The sequence below is a fragment of the Diabrotica virgifera genome, chromosome 7 (genome assembly GCF_917563875.1).
Source record: "Diabrotica virgifera virgifera chromosome 7, PGI_DIABVI_V3a".
In the NCBI taxonomy this organism is placed as follows: Eukaryota; Metazoa; Arthropoda; class Insecta; order Coleoptera; family Chrysomelidae; genus Diabrotica; species Diabrotica virgifera.
The window spans coordinates 232,741,729-232,759,656 of NC_065449.1; the positions used below are offsets into that span (position 1 = coordinate 232,741,729).

General features: G+C 33.5%; 1 protein-coding gene across 1 annotated transcript; it reads right to left on the bottom strand.

Moving 5' to 3' along the window:
• Positions 1 to 1,968: 1,968 nt before the first annotated feature.
• Positions 1,969 to 14,977, bottom strand: LOC114348284 (uncharacterized). Its single transcript, XM_028298884.2, has 2 exons — positions 14,811 to 14,977; positions 1,969 to 2,998 (listed from the first exon to the last, which is right to left on the bottom strand). Exons 1-2 carry the CDS (start codon positions 14,811 to 14,813, stop codon positions 2,036 to 2,038), a joined length of 966 nt encoding a protein of 321 aa, XP_028154685.2. The 5' UTR covers positions 14,814 to 14,977; the 3' UTR covers positions 1,969 to 2,035.
• Positions 14,978 to 17,928: the final 2,951 nt, after the last annotated feature.

The window sequence follows — 17,928 nt, forward strand, 5'->3', positions numbered from 1 at the left end:
TGATATATCTGCTGATTGCTTCCACTCCCATCAACTCTAAGAGGGGCGGTAGAGTAAGGAGGGAAATAACAGGGTGAAGTATTTTTATTGAAATGAATACTTCTTATTTTTCGGTATGGAATTTTGGCGGGTGTAAAGTCGTATTGGGTGTCATTCAAAATCGTGACGCGAGAGCGTCATTCAAAAATCGTGACACTGGCGTTTAGCTAGCGGATGCTAGCGGTATATCATGAATCATATCATAAAAATGGAAATAAACGAGGAAACAAGTAAGATAATAATAATCAGCGACAAAGAAGATAAGGAAGATAATCAAGTAAAGATAAAATGTAAAAACTCAGAATTGCAAATATGTAGGTACAACTAACGAATACCCGGGAAGTATAATTACTAACGATGGAAAAATAGATTAGGAAAAAGAAATCAAACAAGTTATAATATGTGTTAGCCTAAATATTGGGAAAAGAAAACTTACACGATAGATAAGAATAAAAATAATATACCAAAATAGTGATACCGACTGTGCTCTATGCAAGTGAAATCTGGACTTCTTCTTCTTCTTCCTTCTTGTATGTAGGCTTTAAAGTCTGTTTCTTCTCCAATATTAGCCTCCTAAATTGTTTAAGTTATCGCACCATCTTTTTCTTTGCCAATACTTCTTCGTCCATTTGGTGACTTATCTCGTGCTATTCGTACTATCCTATCCTCTGCGATTCTACTAATGTGTTCGTTCCACTCCTGTTTCCGTTTTGTCACCCATCAATTTATGTCCTCTATATTGCATGATCTTTGTATGTTTTCCCTTCTCTCTCTATCCAACAGACTTTTCCCTGATATTCGTCGGAGTATTTTCATCTCTGTTGTTTTTAGTAGTCGTCTCGTTTTAGATGTATCAGGTCTTGTCTCCACCGTGTATGTTAATATAGGTCTAATTGCTGCTTTATAGATTCTTGCTTTTGTGTCTTGTCTTAGGTGTTTGTTCTTCCAGATTGTGTCATTAAGAGATCATGCCGCTTTACTTGCTTTTAAGCTTTGTTGTCATACTTCCTCTTCAATATCTCCGTCACTAGTTATATCTACTCCCAGATATCTAAAACTTGCTTCCTGCTTTATTATTTTCCCATCAATTTCGATTTAACATCGTAGTGGGTATTTAGATGTTGTCATACATTTGGTTCTTTCTGCTGATAATATTAACATATTGTATTTCTTGGCTGTTGTATTGAAGATGTTTGTTAATCTTTGGAGATCGTCTTCTGTCTCGACGATTAATGCGGTATCGTCTGCATAACATAATCTTTGGATTTCTTTGTTCCTTATTCTGTAACCATGACCTTTACATATTGCTTCTATTATTTTGTCCATTATAATATTAAAGCGCAGTGGGCTTAATGAGTCACCTTGTCTGACTCTGCTTTGTACTGGTATAAACTGCGTTAGTTTTCCATTTATCTTTGCCTGTATTCGATTATGAATATAGATGTTTTCGATGATTTGTACCATCGGAAAAACTGGACAATTCTGGAAAAACATAAGAGCAGGATAAATTTACTGGATGTGAGACATATAAGAAGGATAGTTGTAAAGACAAAATGGGATAGATGAAGCAACGAGACTATTAGAAGGATGGCCAACCAAGAATCAATAATAAATAAATGTAGCAAAAAGACAAATGAACTGGTATGGGTATTTGATGAGGATGCAACCCAACTGAATTATAAGAAAAGTCCACGAAGCAAAGAACGTCATAAAAAGAAAAAGAGGCAGATCAAGAAAAAACTGGATACAGCAAGTAGTAGAGACGGGAAAAGTTAAACAACAATCACCCGAGGAATTGAAAACAATGGCAGGGAATTAAAAACAATGGAGGAGAACGAAAATTAAAATAGTTAGCCCAAATCGACAGCCTGGTAGGGTAAAAGAAAGAAGAGAAAGAAAGTATGTTTGGTTAAGATTCAATACACTAAGCAAGCAAACAATACTTATTAATTTATTTAAAATACAATCTCTTAGAATTTTTACAATTTGCACCTACTTATTTGTAATAACAATTACCACATTGTCGAAAACTATTATAGTTCATATAAAAATTGTTATCATTACAATAATTACAATCAACTGTCATGGAACTGCAATAGCTTGAGCCAGAACAGGACCACGAAGGCGCATATGGTCGTTTGAAACAACCCATGTCCCCACATGGATTCGTTGGCTGGAATTGATAAGGATAGGTACAAGAACTCCCACAAGTTTGTTGAAAAGGTCTACAGGTATTATCATAACATGGCGTTATTGTTCCACAACAGCCTGGCTGTTGAGGACCTCTTGGTATGGCAACTGGATATGGAACTGGAATGTATATTGGTTTTGAAGGAATGGGGATGAGTACTGGTACACGTTCTGTGACAGTAATAGTTCGGCATGGTTTATCTGGATTAGGTGTATCTGGACAAGTGCTATTGTTAATGTATATGATTTTATCATCTGAAGTTGAGGTTGAATTTGAACTCGAGGGGACGATATTTACTTCTACTTTGTTATTACTTGAAACAGTTATTGGTATACTAATATTATTTACTAAATTAACTTCATTCGTTATGTTAAAATTAGCAACCAATGTTTCGTTGTTAATGTTCGTTATACTATTAGAATGACTATCCTCTTTACGGTTGGTGTCCCTGATATATACAGGAGTGACTATTTCAACTGAAGGTGTACTGATGATTACGCGTGGTGGGTTGGTCACTGGTGATGGACATGGATTATTACATCTACGCACGCAATTTCTTGATGAGCAGGCAGTCTGACAGCAATTCGTTGATCTGCAATTTTGTTGGCAGCTTGATCTACAATCTTGTTGGCAGATCGTTGAACTACAGTCTTGTTGGCAGTTCGATGACGTACAATCTGTTTCGCAATTTGTTGAGCAATCGTTACATGCCAGTACAAAATTTAAATAAATAAGGAAAACTGCGAAGCTCAACTGAAGAATTTTAACCTAAAAGAGAAAAGTAAATTAGTAGTTAATAAAAAAATTGTTTATTTTGTTGTGACAAGGTAACTAGAATCCAATAGGAAATAATATTTTTAATTAATTTAGAAATAATACTATTAAGGGGAACCGAGCAAAAGGCTAAATTTTGACGCATGTCAAAATTTTCAATGTGTTTTAAATGTATTAATTTTTTTCAAATGCTGAGAAAACTAATAAATACACTAAAAGCAAAAAGTATCGCATAATTTTTGAAACAGAAAAAAATTTTAAAAATAATTTTTAATTTTTGGCAGAAGGTTGTAATACCTACCTGTCTATCGTCTTCTTTAGGTGTCTACAAACCCATAACATTTCAAGTTGAACCGTGTTTTTGTTGAAAAAAAAAAACAAGAAACAAAACGTTAAAGCAGAATATTTATTTTAGATATTTGTGTTCTAGAATTTGATCCGCGCACTATATCTGCTTGAGTTTTCAATGAGGAGGTGCGTTCTTATAAAAAATGAGTAATATAACGTCAGAACAAGCAGCTCAAATTGTAGGTTTAATTGGCGATGTCCGATCGCAGCAATATCTTGTTGAAGTTATGAGAATCCACCAATGCAGCGTTTCAAGCGCTTTAACCCGCGAGTAGTCGCGCGGTGAGATAGAATCTCAATTTTTATCCTTTTTCGCGATAACTTGATGAAAAATTTTGCAATTTTGAAAAAATTTCGTAAGTGCCTCGAGGAAGGGTGTAGTAATGCGTAGGAATTTTTTTCTTCTTCTTCTTTTTGTGGAATTCATGGCTTCGGGGAGAGCCAATTAGCTTTAACCCGCGAGTAGTCGCGCCGTTAGATAGAATCTCACATTTCATCCTTTTTCGTAATACATACAGTAAAATTTGTCAGTAACGGCCACTAAAAATGAAAGAGCTATTGACCGATATAGAAAGGTGGACGGTATTGCCAGTTTTTGTAGTCTACATATAATTGGTTTGGCAAATTTTTAAACTGGCCGTTAGGACAGGTGGCCGATATTGGCAGGTGGCCGTTAGCACAGATTTTTGAAGTTATACTTCTTTACGGGCGTAATGACGGTGAAATTTTATATGGGAAAACCTAGCGACCGGGCGCATGCGCATTATAACTTTGTTCTGATTGGATGTTCAAATGACATGACAAAAATTATCCAATATGGCAGCTGTGGCACAGCTGTGGGACTGTGCATGGTTTGGTTATAATGTATGCTTGTTGCGTTTTAAAATTTGTAGGAAGAGAAACAACAAACAAAAAGTTAGTTAATGGTTATACTGCCTTTTTAAATAGTTTTCATATTATATTTTTGGACTTATTTACATAGAAGAGATGATTGTTGCATGCCAATGTGAAAGCTCATCAAACTGTGCCTAGTATGAGTGCCGCAGATCTCGCTTATTCTAAGCTAAAGAATCTTTCACTGGTAAGTGTTTTATAAATAGTTGATCAAATTTTGTTATGATATTTGAACATAGCCACTTTGCACGACGCAAGTGATTGCGAAATTTATTAGTCGTTATACGGGCTCCGATACCTACCTTGAACCTACCAAAATACATAAGTAGTATGTAATACTTTTATTTACATAATTTGATTACCATCAAAATTTCTATCAATATTCACCTAATATATTGTCTTCTTACTCTATGTTTTGTTGTATTTTTTCAATTCTAAATCATTTCAATTCAAAATCAAAATAATTTTATTTACATAAGTTAAAAATGTCAAAAGGTTAATCTGTTTAGTTAGACGATCTTCGCACATAATGACAAGCTGTCTCTGTGGCGAAGTTTTAATGCGGGTGAATCCCAATACAACGCAAATACCAGCCGCGTGGTAAGTTGGTTCGAATCCCAATAGAAACTTTTATTTTTTTATTCTTTTTTATACATTTTATGATTGTAAGTATATTTATTATATAATTTTATTTTCAGAAAATACGTATTTAGTTAAAAATTTTTCCGACAATTAATGTTCAGAAATCATTTGTGGCATTTTTAATGTGTTTTTTGGCACTGTTTTAATAAAAATGTTTGAGAAGTAGTAAGTATAAATTAATTTAATATTTAAATAAAATATAAATAAAAAGTATATTAATTTCGTTTATAATCATATAATCATATAATAGAAGTATAACTTCTTACGTGCGTACAAAGTACACACACATTCTTTTTTTAATAAAATTGTTATAAATATATATATATTTTTAATATAAAAAGTAGATGAAAATAGTATAAAATAAAAATTTGTTTTAAATTCGAATTTTGAGATAGAATCTCACACGCGACTATCGACGTTACAGAAGTGAGCGCGACTACTCCCGGGTTAACTTTAAGAAGGTATAGAGAAAGTGGAGGATACTCAAGAAGAACAGTTCCAGGACTTGTCAGGTGCACGAACCCAGCAGATGAACGTTATTTACATCTGCAGACTTTGCGTACACATCATGTTACAGCTAGAAAACTGCGAAATGATCTTTTCATAGCTCGTGGCCCGTAATGTTCGGTTCGTAAAGTGCCAATTCGGTTAGAAACAGATTAAGGGAATTTGGAATCAGAGTCGGAATGTCTGCTACTGCTCCACTATTAACGAAGGCACACCGTATGCCACGTTTAACTTTTTCACCAGAACATGTCGATTGGGATATTAGCGACTGGACTAAAATTCTTTTTAGTGAGGGGTCAAAATGTACACTTTGTGGATCCGACAGTGCAAAGTGTCTATCGGATCCAAAAAGTGCAAATTTTGACTCATCAATAAAAAGAGTATTAGTCCAGTCGGTAATATCCCAATCGACTGTTCTGGTGAAAAACTTAAACGTGACATACGGTGTGCCCTCGTTAACAGTGGAGCAGTAGCAGTCATTCTGACTCTGATTCCAAATTCCCTTAATCTGTTTCTAACCGAATTGGCACTTTACGAATCGAACATTAAGGACCACGGGCTATGGAAAGATCATTTCGCAGTTGTCTAGCTGTAACATGATGTGTACGCAAAGTCTGCAGATGTAAATAACGTTCATCTGCTGGGTTCGTGCACCTGGAAAGTCCTGGAACTGGTCTTCTTGAGTATCCTCCACTTTCTCTATACCTTCTTAAGCTTGAAACGCTGGACTGGTGGATTCCCATAACTTCAGCAAGATATTGCTGCGATCGGCCATCGCCAATTAAACCTACAATTTGGGCTGCTTGTTCTGACGTTATATTACCCATTTTTTGTAAGAATTCACCTTCTCATTGAAAACTCAAGCAGACATATTGCACAGATCAAAATCTAGAACACAAATGTTCAAAATAAAATATTCTGCTTTAACAACGCTTTGTTTCCTGTTTTTTTTTGGCAAAAACACGCTTCAACTTGAAATGTTATTCTTAAAATTATTTTTAAACTTTTTTTCTGTTTTACAAATTATGCGATACTTTTTGCAATTAGTGTATTTTTGAAAAATTTAAACGAAGAATGAAAGACGACCGGGGTGCATGATGTGGTGTTGGAAATATCACCATCCAATTAGGCATGAGATAGGTATCAAAAAAGACAATTGAACACATGAGATTCAAAGAAGAGTAAGTCTTCTTACTTCTACATATTAAAGTCTGATACTCCCATATGTCTGTAGAGGAAAGTTTTTAATCAATATGTACTCCCTGTCCTAATATGATGCTGAAATATGCACTATCACAAAAAGAATAATATGAAACATACATACACATATGTCCAAAAGTTTGGAATATTGGAATATTTCGTCTTTTTATTGATTTTTATATATAAACTTTTCTGAATAGTTAAACACCATTTTGTTGCAATTCTTAATAATACTAAATAAATCTCAAAACCAGATAAACGATATGCAAAAGAATTATTTATTCTCTTGGAGTGAAAAACTTAGAAAATACAACTTACATTTAAAAATAAATTAGTAGAGAAAAAAATAATTTTCAATAAAACTAATAATTAGTATTTCCTCCATTGGCATGTATGCATGGCTGTAGGCGATTTGGCATGCTGCCGATTAACTGGTCGAGCTGGGCTTGCGGAATTCTCTCCCATTCTTCACGAGCAGCATCTTTTAGTTCGCGAAGTGTAATAGGGGGATTGTTTCGCTTATTGATGCGTGTTTTGAGAATGTCCCAAGCATGTTCAATAACGTTCATATCGGGGGAATTTGAGGGCCACTGTAATGTAGATATTCCTTCTTCTTCCAGAAAATTTTGTACTGCTGATTTTCGATGAGGAGGTGCGTTGTCATGCATAAATACAAATTCATCACCTACTGCCCCTCGGAATAGACGTACAACATGCATAAATACAAATTCATCACCTACTGCCCCTCGGAATAGACGTACAACTTCCTCGATGTACACAGCACCAGTGGCACTTCTCTTTAGAACCAGCAGTGGCGTCCGTGTACCACTCATAATACCACCCCAAACCATAATACTGCCACCTTCAAACGTCGTCCTGGGGCCCTCCAAACCAGTGTTCTTCGCAAATCAGATACCAAGCCAATTTTTGACTAATCAGAGAACATCATGTTATTCCAGTTAGGACCATGTTGCACCATTTCTCTAGCCCATTGCAACCGTACTATTTTGTGTTGGTAGGTTAGTTTAGGAAATGTAAGGGCATTCTACGATACAAATTTACCGCACTTAGTCGGCGTGTTATTGTTTGCCGTGAAATATTCAGTCCTTGCAGCCTACAGATTTTTCTGGATATACCACTTGTTGATTCCAGACGATTTCTTCGAGCTATCAATGTTATCTGTCGATCTTGTGCTGCTGTTGTACATCGACTTCTACCACTTCTGGGACGATCCTTGACGTCATTTGTCTCTTGGATTTTTTTTTAATTTTAGATACAGCACTCTGAGTAACATCAACAATATTCGCGATATCACTTTGCCTAAGCCCTGTTGTAACAAAGCAATTACCCTATATTTGTCAAAGTGAGATATCACGTTTCTAGGCCGTTTTAAACGGATCAATTCAAATTTAAACACAGACTGAAATAATGTGTAAATACGCTAATCAGTTTAATGTGACCAAAATGGGCAAAATGATAAAAAACGATTGAAAGTTTTTATCATTTTCATGTAAAAGCGCTCTAAAATGAATATCAACAACAGTTTTGAAACCACCATAGGCGTAGATATATTATTTGTACGTATTCCAAATTTTTGGACATTTGTGTAGGTATACGCGTAAAGCAGAGAAAAATTAATGAACCAGATCGAAGTGATTAGGAATAAGACGGCGTTAAGAGATGTTGTTTTACATATAAAATGTGGATATGCGGTAGAGAAGAAAACGTACATAAGTAGAGACAGGCCATGTAGAAGATGGACCGACGCAATAAAAGGAATTGTTGGAAACTGGATAAAAAGGACATATGATAGAAAGGAGTTACGAACACTTCGGAAGGCCTACGTTCAGCAGTGGATAATTTAGGGTTTTCGGATACATAGATTTCTTTAAATAACAGAATAAACATTTTAAGATTTTTTTTTACTCCGACGCCCCTGAGAGGCATAAGGAGTTTAAGGAGCATGAGAAAGAAGAAGAAGAAGAAGGTTTTTTAAATTATAGTAATTAATTTTTGATGTAAAATATAGGAAAGTATTATTGATTTATTATCCAGTATAATAATAAATAATTGCAACGAAAATTTAAAAATAGTTTCAATAAATCTTGAATACTATTATGATAAACTAAGCGTGTCAAGGGTAAACGAGTTGAAACTAGAAAATCTTTAATTTAAACTATATTTCAAAAACTGTAAACAAATACCCAGTAATTATAATTTACTATAGTTTTAATAATTTGCACTACCTTGAATCTCTTTAGTATTGATATTAGAAAATAAAAAAGAAACAAGTTATAAATACTATAGTCAAACAATCTAGGTTTTTAGTCAAGAGAAATAAGGTAAAAAAGTACCCGCTAAAGAAGCAGGTAATGGTAAATGTCCCACACAAACCCAGATCCATTCGAACGGAGTCGAAATTTTGATGGCTAAAATTTCCAAAAGATCAATCACTTGCGAAGCAAGGTTAAGTGCAAATGGCAAAGATTTGATTGGAGGACATACCTACATATACTTGTCGAGCGCAAAGAAAGAGGAGAAAATGGGTTGAGTTTGTCTAAGAAAAGACCCTGATACAAAAAGGGGATAAGTAACAATATGTAAATTTTACAGGAGAAGCAAAAAAAGCTTTATTTTTTAATTTAAAATTTATGTTGTTCATGAAGTAGGGCCGAACTAGTACAACAGGTATATATGATTTTGCCGCCATTCTACAGCCAAACAACAATGCTATTAAGGAAAAAAAATTTGGTGCAATCATAGGATAAGTTTAAGACTTTTTTGTACTGTAGTTTACAGCAGGTGCAAAAAGGGGATAAGTTACATTAAAACCCATTTTCAGAAGGAATACTTTATTATTAAATGTGGAGTACTTATTAATAAAAATGAATATAAAATAAAGCAACGTAAATTTTAACAGAAAGTCTACTTCCTATTACCTACATTATTTCCTGATTTTCGGTTTCTGAAAGTTTTTCTATGCATTTCTTACTATATTTACAATCATCGCCTTATTTTCTTTCTGGTACCACTTTTCTCGTTGTCGTAGATTTATAAACTTCACCTCTAGCTTTTTTTATTTTCTCCACATTTCTTTTCCAGCTCTTGGGATCTGTTGTTTTCTTTCGTCCATGTTTATTATTTGTAGCCTCTTTATCAGCGGTCTCCTTCTTTTCATATAAATTATTTTCAGATGCACTAGAATCATTCGAAGGCAGAAACTCGCTGCCTGGACTTTGAAATGGTTCATCCTCACTATTTGAACTTATAATAATATCGTATGATCTAGTAATAACAAAAAAAATCCTCGATATTTTACTAAACCGTACCTCTCGCACTAGCACTACGTTTAACTCTCCAAAAGTTTCTCGGTGAGTACGTGACTTAGATCGCGTTCGTGGCTCGTGCAGATACCGGTACCTTACCCAATCGCGGCAAGCCACTGGTGCAATAGTGGGACAGAATAACACACATATAAAAATTAATTCAAAATTTGGTGCAAGAACGGGATAAGTTACACATTTCTTATACTGTTCTTGCACCAGGCCATACCAGGGGGTAAGTTGTTTTCTCTTATAATTTCAGTATCTATTACCTGTACATATCGTATACTTGCGCCAGGCAAGAACAGTTACTTTTCAACCTAAATAAGCACCTATCTGTATTTTGCAGAATTTGGTACTTATCCCCTTCTTGCACCAGTGTCTTCAATGGTACCTAATAATCAACAAAATATACAAGATTCCTTCATAAACATTATATATCTGAAAGTCGCCTAGGGGTAAAATCGTAAAGCCGGCCACTCATGATACTGCGGCGTCGTTCAATTCTGCCGAATTCAATAAACTAACAACTTTATCAGATGAACAACAAGGATTCAGATCCGGAAGATCCTGCGTAGACGCCGTATTTGTACTGAGACAAATCACAGAATAGGCCATTGAGTACAATAAACCAGCATATCTATGTTTTATAGACCTGACAAAGGTTATCGATCGCATCCAAGTCGAAGACGTCTTACATTTGCTGTATAGAAGAAACATACCAATCAATATTATACAAACCATCGAAAACATCTATTTTCAACAGACAAAGATAAATGGAAACGAACGCAGTTTATACCAGTACAAAGCGGCGTCAGACAAGGTGACTCATTAAGCCCACTGCTCTTTAATATAATAATGGACGAAATAATAGAAGCAGTACATAAAGGTCATGGTTACAGAATGGGGAATAAAGAAATCCAAATATTGTGTTATGCAGACGACGCCGTAATAATCGCCGAGACAGAAGCCGATATCCAAAGATTAACACACATCTTCAATACAACAGCCAAGAAATACAATATGATAATATCAGCAGAAAAAACGAAATGTATGACAACATCTAAATACCAACTACGATGTAAAATCGAAATTGATGGGAAAATAATAAAGCAGGAAGCAAGGTTTAGATATCTGGGAATATATATAACCAATTAGGGAGACGTTGAAGAGGAAGTACGACAACAAAACGTAAAAGCAAGTAAAGCGGCGGGGTCTCTTAATGACACAATCTGGAAGAACAAACACCTGAGGCAAGACACAAAAGCAAGAATCTATAAAGCAGCGATTAGACCTATATTGACATACACGATGGAGACAAGACCTGACACATCTAAAACGAGACGACTACTAGAAACAACAGAGATGAGAATACTCCGACGAATATCAGAGAAAAGTCTGTTGGATATGGAGAGTAGTGAAAACATAAGATCATGCAATGTAGCAGACATAAATGGATGGGTGACAAAACGGAAACAAGAGTGGAACGAACACATTAGTAGAATGGCAGAGGATAGGATAGTACGAATAGCACGAGATAAGTCACCAAATGTACGAAGAAATATTGGCAGACCAAGAAAAAATACTGCGATAACTTAAACAATTTAGGAGGCTAATATGGAAGAAGAAACAGGCTTAAAGCTTACATACAAGAAGGAAGAAGAAGAAGAAGAAGGAGACTAATTGACAAAAATTTGGATCGTGTGTGCATCCAACAAAATCGTTACAATTTTACCACAGAGAAGCTGGTTTCTATGCTGAAGTACCTACTTCAGAATTGATATCATCGACGATTTTGTCGAACGACACAGCAGTATCGTGGCCGGTTTAAGGGACCAAATAGGGTATATTGTATCATGATTAGGAAGAAGATACAAGAATTCTCTCAAATTGACCAAGATAAAACATCGAAATCTCTACACTAAGAAACTATGAGCGAATAACTGCTATCAGCTACAATTGATAATAGCAAAGGTTTGCAAATATTGGCTAAAGAGTTCGTCATAACCATAAAACGTCGCAAACTGGAATACTTTGGCCGTATAAATGTGTAATGAACAACGATACGGACCATACATCAATGTAAGGTTCATGGAACAAGAGGTCCAGGAAATAGAAGACTATCGTGGCTTAATAAGCTACGAAAATGGTTTATTAACTTAACTAGAGTTTCTAGAGCAATAATCAATCTACTCGAAATAGCCATGAGTGTTCAACATCAGTATATTATAACGAATAACTAATATAAAAATAAGAGGATAAAAATACAAGTACGACGATTAATTTTATCCACTAAAATATAAATAGTACTAGTAATATAAGCAATTCAACCTTGGGAAATTATCTGCTGTAAAGTACTTTAAATTGTAAATATTTAAAATATACTAATATCAGTATATAAGCAAAGGTTATTATCATCTAACGGTTATTACCTTATCACAAAAATATTTATAATTATTGCATAATGCTTGCAATCAGGTATTATTTAAATTTAATCGTATTTAACACCCATTAAAAACGCGTATTGAAAAAAATTATTACTAATACGTATATTATTTATTGATTCATTTAACTTTTACGACAGTTAATCAAAAAAATTAATTCTGCCAAAGAAAGTTCACCAAAGATTTAAATTTGCCGCCATTTGTGCATAAGGTATAACAACAAAACAATAGTAGTATAGTATTTTTACTACAAAAGCAAGATTACGTAGGTCAAAATTTCTGACGTAAAAGCACTGTCAAAACATTAGAATGTGACTTTTCATCATTACTTGTCAGATATTTTACTTTGTTTTTGTTTACTATAACAATAATATCTATAATTCTTTATTCTAATTAATGATATCAATCGGATTTCATCAATTGCCAAAATATATTAATCATATGCCAAAATATTTGTTAATGTTAACGAAAATAATGATATTCCATAACATCAACTCTAGAATTGAAATTTGTGTAACAAAGCTAAAATACGACACCAACACGGAACTGCACGATCTTGTATAAGCGTCCACATGGTATTTTAATAAAAAAAACCTAATCGCGATTACATTGAGAATTTTAGAATTATATCAATTAAATAACCAAAAACATTTATTATTATCAATAATATACATTTTCTAAAACAATTATTTAAGTTTAATATTCCAAAAAATAATAATTTTAGTTAAATATTTTAGACATTCGTACACTACTCATACATTCAAACGCAAATGAAAATTCTGTGTTGCTGGTTGCGGTCAATTATGCTGTGAGCTGTGAAATAATCTATTTTAATGATTATACCTACGACCTACACTATGATAATATTGTTGCTAATTAATATATTTCGGCAAGTAATGAAAACCCATTGACATCATTAATTAGAATACCTACTTATAATTATATATACTATAAATATTAATAATTATATATATTATTTTTATAGTAAGCAAAAACAAAGAAAAATATCTCTGACAAGTAATGGCATAGACGTGGCCATGATGAAAAGTCACATTCTAATGTTTTGACAGTGCTCATACGTCAAAAATTTTGACCTACGTAATCTTGCTTTTGTAGTAAAAATACTATAGCTGGCAATATAAGGTTAGTAAAGTAAAAATAGTTACCCGAGAGAAAAAGGAGTTTTCATTGTGGAACAATATTTTAAAAATAATGAAAGTCACCTTCGGTTGACTTTGAACTTTGAAGAGTGTAATTGAAAAATTCAGGAAGACTGGATCAATTGCTGACGCTAAAGACACTGGTCGTCCAGCTTAATGGCTTTGTAAATCGTCAATACTTCCAAATCTAAGTTTCTCTTTATGATTCTAGAGAAAAACAACAGTGTTTTCTATTAACTTCTTTTATAAATTTTGAGACATCCTTATTATACTTAGGAGCTTACGTATCTTGGTATAATAATAGGTTAAGAACAGAGCATGTCATAAACAAAAAGATTCTAAAAATGACTAATAAAGAAATGGAAATTTTAAACACAATAAAAACAAGAAATTTGAAATACCTCCGACAACTTATTATGCAGGTAAACATATAAAGAAGAAGAAACATAGGAAGACATAGAATATCACGGATGGGTGCAAGACATGAAAAATCACTCCAAGAAGAATATGGTTTACCACTCCAAGAAGAATATGGTTTGCTCTACACAGCTTGCCATTTGTTTAAGAAGTTGTATCATGTTTCTGTCATGAGAGAAAAACTAGAACCCGGGTAATGTGGTGACACCATGTTGAAAACCATCCAAGAAAAATTTGAAGAATTGTGGTGATAACTGTGCAGGACAAAGCAAGAGTAGAATGATGCTGATGATTCTTATTTTTCTCATTGAAGAAAGTTTCCATAAAACTCTTAATTTGAAGCTTCTACTCTCTGGTCATTGGTTCATGTCATGTGACAAAAATTTTTGAGTTACAGAGAAAATAAACAGAATAAAATAAGAATATACAAAACGATAATTAGACCCATTCATAACGCTATATGGTGCAGAGACATGGACTATGAATAAAACCATATAGAATAGATTGGAAGCCTGGGAGAGATAGATATTTCGCAGAATATTTGGCGGAAAAGTAGTAGACGGGGAATGCAGAAGACAAATGAGCGAATAAGTTTACCAAATGTATGCTAAGGGCAGACAAGTCAAGAATATTGGTTGGAGAGCACCTGGGAAAAAAAAAGAGTAAAAGACAAAAAAAAAATGGAGAGATGCAGTGATGGAAGACGTCGGTGAGTTGACAGCTAAAAACAGAAAACGAGGGAATTTATTCATCCAGAAGGCCTGTTAACGCTATACATACATACAAAATATTGTTAAAAAAGTCAAAAGTTTCTTCTGGATCTAAAATTGTCCGATTTTAATAATGTCTAGTTATGTTAGTTTTGGCTTACCATTATGTTATCGTATATGATGCATGTATTAGATTTATCTTCACTATTAAAATACAAAGTATTGAAGTGTCCCGTTTATATACGATGCTGTTTTTTACAGTTGTTTTGTGCAAGAAAGTTCGGGGTCAATATGCGTATATATCTTTTTCTTGATAAGAATGGGTTAATTCAAGTTCTATCTGCAAATTAAAGTTATTTAAGGAATTAAATATTACTCATAATTAAATTAAAATTAAAGATCGGATTATAAAAATCACAAAAAGGTTATATTAAACATTTATAAGATTATAAAATTTTACAAAATTAAATTTCTGACATGCGCAACGTCCAAGAAAAAAATTGCTATCGTCTATAAGAAAACATTGATTACCATACCTACATCTGACTGAAAAGAATAATAAACTTTTTAATATACATTAACATATAAAAAACCCATCGACGAATACCCTTAGTTTCGAGAAAAGGTGAAGATATATTATAAAGAAAAGAAGAAAACTTTTTAAAATACTGAACACAACAAAAATACAACAGGCGTAGGTATAGTGAATAGTATGAGTGTATACAGCTCCATGGGCGCCCATATAAAAATTTTCAGGGGGGGGGGCAGACGTGAAGATTTTGCACATTATATTTTGTATAATTTGGATAACCATATATAGTATACAGCACCCGAAAAGCTAGGGGGGGCCACGGCCCCACTGCACGTGCACATGGGTATGGGTGCCCATGTACAGCCCTGAGGTATGTCAACTGAAAGAAAGAACATGGGCAATGCTGAGAGGAACAAAAATGTATTTTTGGAGAAGAGCTGCAGAAAGGATTAACAAAGAACGGAGATTAAAGAAATAAATGAAATCAAACGAACAATCACCGATGACTTATCGACAAAACAACTTATCTGATTTGAACATTTATATTATAAAGAATGGATGAATAACGGATACCAAGGGAAATACGAAAATGCTGATAGTAAACATTTATGGTAGAGAGCAAGTAGAAGGGAAGAGAAAATGAGGTTGACTGAGAACAAGTTGAAGAGAAGAAATAGATAAAGATATTGAGAGAAATAAACATAGAGGAGGATCTATGTAAGGACCGAACCGAGTAGCTGTATATGAAAATGCAACAACTACTATAAATCGCTGAGACACCACCAATAAAATAAACATCAGTAAAAGAGTAGGATAAGGCGATATATACTACTTACTTCGTCCTTAACATTATTAGAATATGCCTTAAAAATACTTCAGGAGACTACTTAAATAACCTTTTCTTTGTCAATGACATAATATTGATTGCAGATGACTTAAGCAAGCTAAATATATATGCTAGAAGTAGGTACTTAATAAATTGGGATTCATAATTTTTAATGAAAACAAACCCAAAATGATTAGCAACCTAAGACCCAGCGGTAACATCAAAATGAGAAAAAAAAACAAATTGAATTCACTCACAAATATCCATATTTATAAAGTGAAAATCACAAGAGATAATCACAGACACGTGAGTTACAAACTAAGAATATCTCTGATCTGGCTGTCTATGAGAAATCCATATACATTTTAAAATCGGAACTGACCACCTGTATTAAAAGAATGACGTTCAGCTAGTGTGTCTTACAAGTCCTTATATGCAGAGCCAAAACTCTTATCCCTATCCTTAGTACAGAAACAGCCAGACAGAAATAACATGAAGAACATTGGAATGCTTTGCAAAACACTAAGAGACAATGCAAGAAAAGATAGGTGATGTTCTTGAAATCATTCTTCCCTTTCTGGTGCCGTAAACTATAATATAGAGAAATGGCGTTCATGCTGTTTGGATTATGGATAAGGATGCTTCTTCTATTTTCTTGTTATTGTACTAATATCATTATGAAGCACCAGTTTCTTATGTTCCTGAACCATGAGTATCTTTTGCAACTTTGTCATTTCCGACCTTTAATTTTGGCGTATTAAGATGGTTTTTTTCTCTTCTCATACTTTAATATTATTATACAGTCGGAAAAATGAAAGAATAGCCATGAACGATCAGATCAAGCACATATTTTGTATTTGCTGTTTTTTTTCCATAAATAACAAACGAGAGAGATAGGTTGTTAATAATCTGAATAATATGTGATTTATGTGATTGTTCATGGGTATAGGGCTTTTCATTCACAGTCATTTGTTTCGAGCTTCTGTCATGTGTCACATAATATTAATATATCTACGTCATACGTTATTGATATATACCAATGATACAAACCAAAGACGTATGGCGTAGATATATTAATATTATGTGACACATGACAGAAGCTCGAAACAAATGACAGTCGATGAAAAGCCCTATACGCTGTGAGCTCGTACGTAGAAGGGATATTTACAAATTCGCGAGCGTCAGTAGTGGCAAGTCTGTAAACGATTACTGGAAATTTGACATAAATGTCAAAGTGATTAATTTAAAATTAAAATTAAAAACATTAATTATAAAAAGTATTAGTTTGTCAAAGCTGTGTTATATATTTTTACCTTAAATATACAATACGTTTTAAATACTGAATTTAATTTTTTTTAATGTTCCGTAATATCTAATTATAAATTAATATATTAATCTTACCGCCATCTACACGATATTTGTGAAAGTATCCGAAGTACGAAATTCATATTTTATCAATAGAACGTCAAAATGATTAGCAAAATCTTAAAAAAATCGATTATAATTTAATTACTTTTTTGCGTTGTAAATATTAAGCGATAACAATTAAATAATAAATTTAAAAATTACCAGTGAAAGTTGATTAGTAATCCGCCAGGAGCGACACCAGCGAAGCTCACAGCGTATACGCTGTGAGCTCGTACGTAGAAGGGATATTTACAAATTCTCGAGCGCCAGTAGTGACAAGTCTGTAAACGATTACTGGAAATTTGACATAAATGTCAAAGTGATTAATTTAAAATTAAAATTAAAAACATTATGTATAAAAAGTATTAGTTTGTCAAAGCTGTGTTATATATTTTTACCTTAAATATACAATACGTTTTAAATACTGAATTTAAGTTTTTTTAATGTTCCGTAATATCTAATTATAAATTAATATATTAATCTTACCGCCATCTATACGATAATTGTGAAAGTA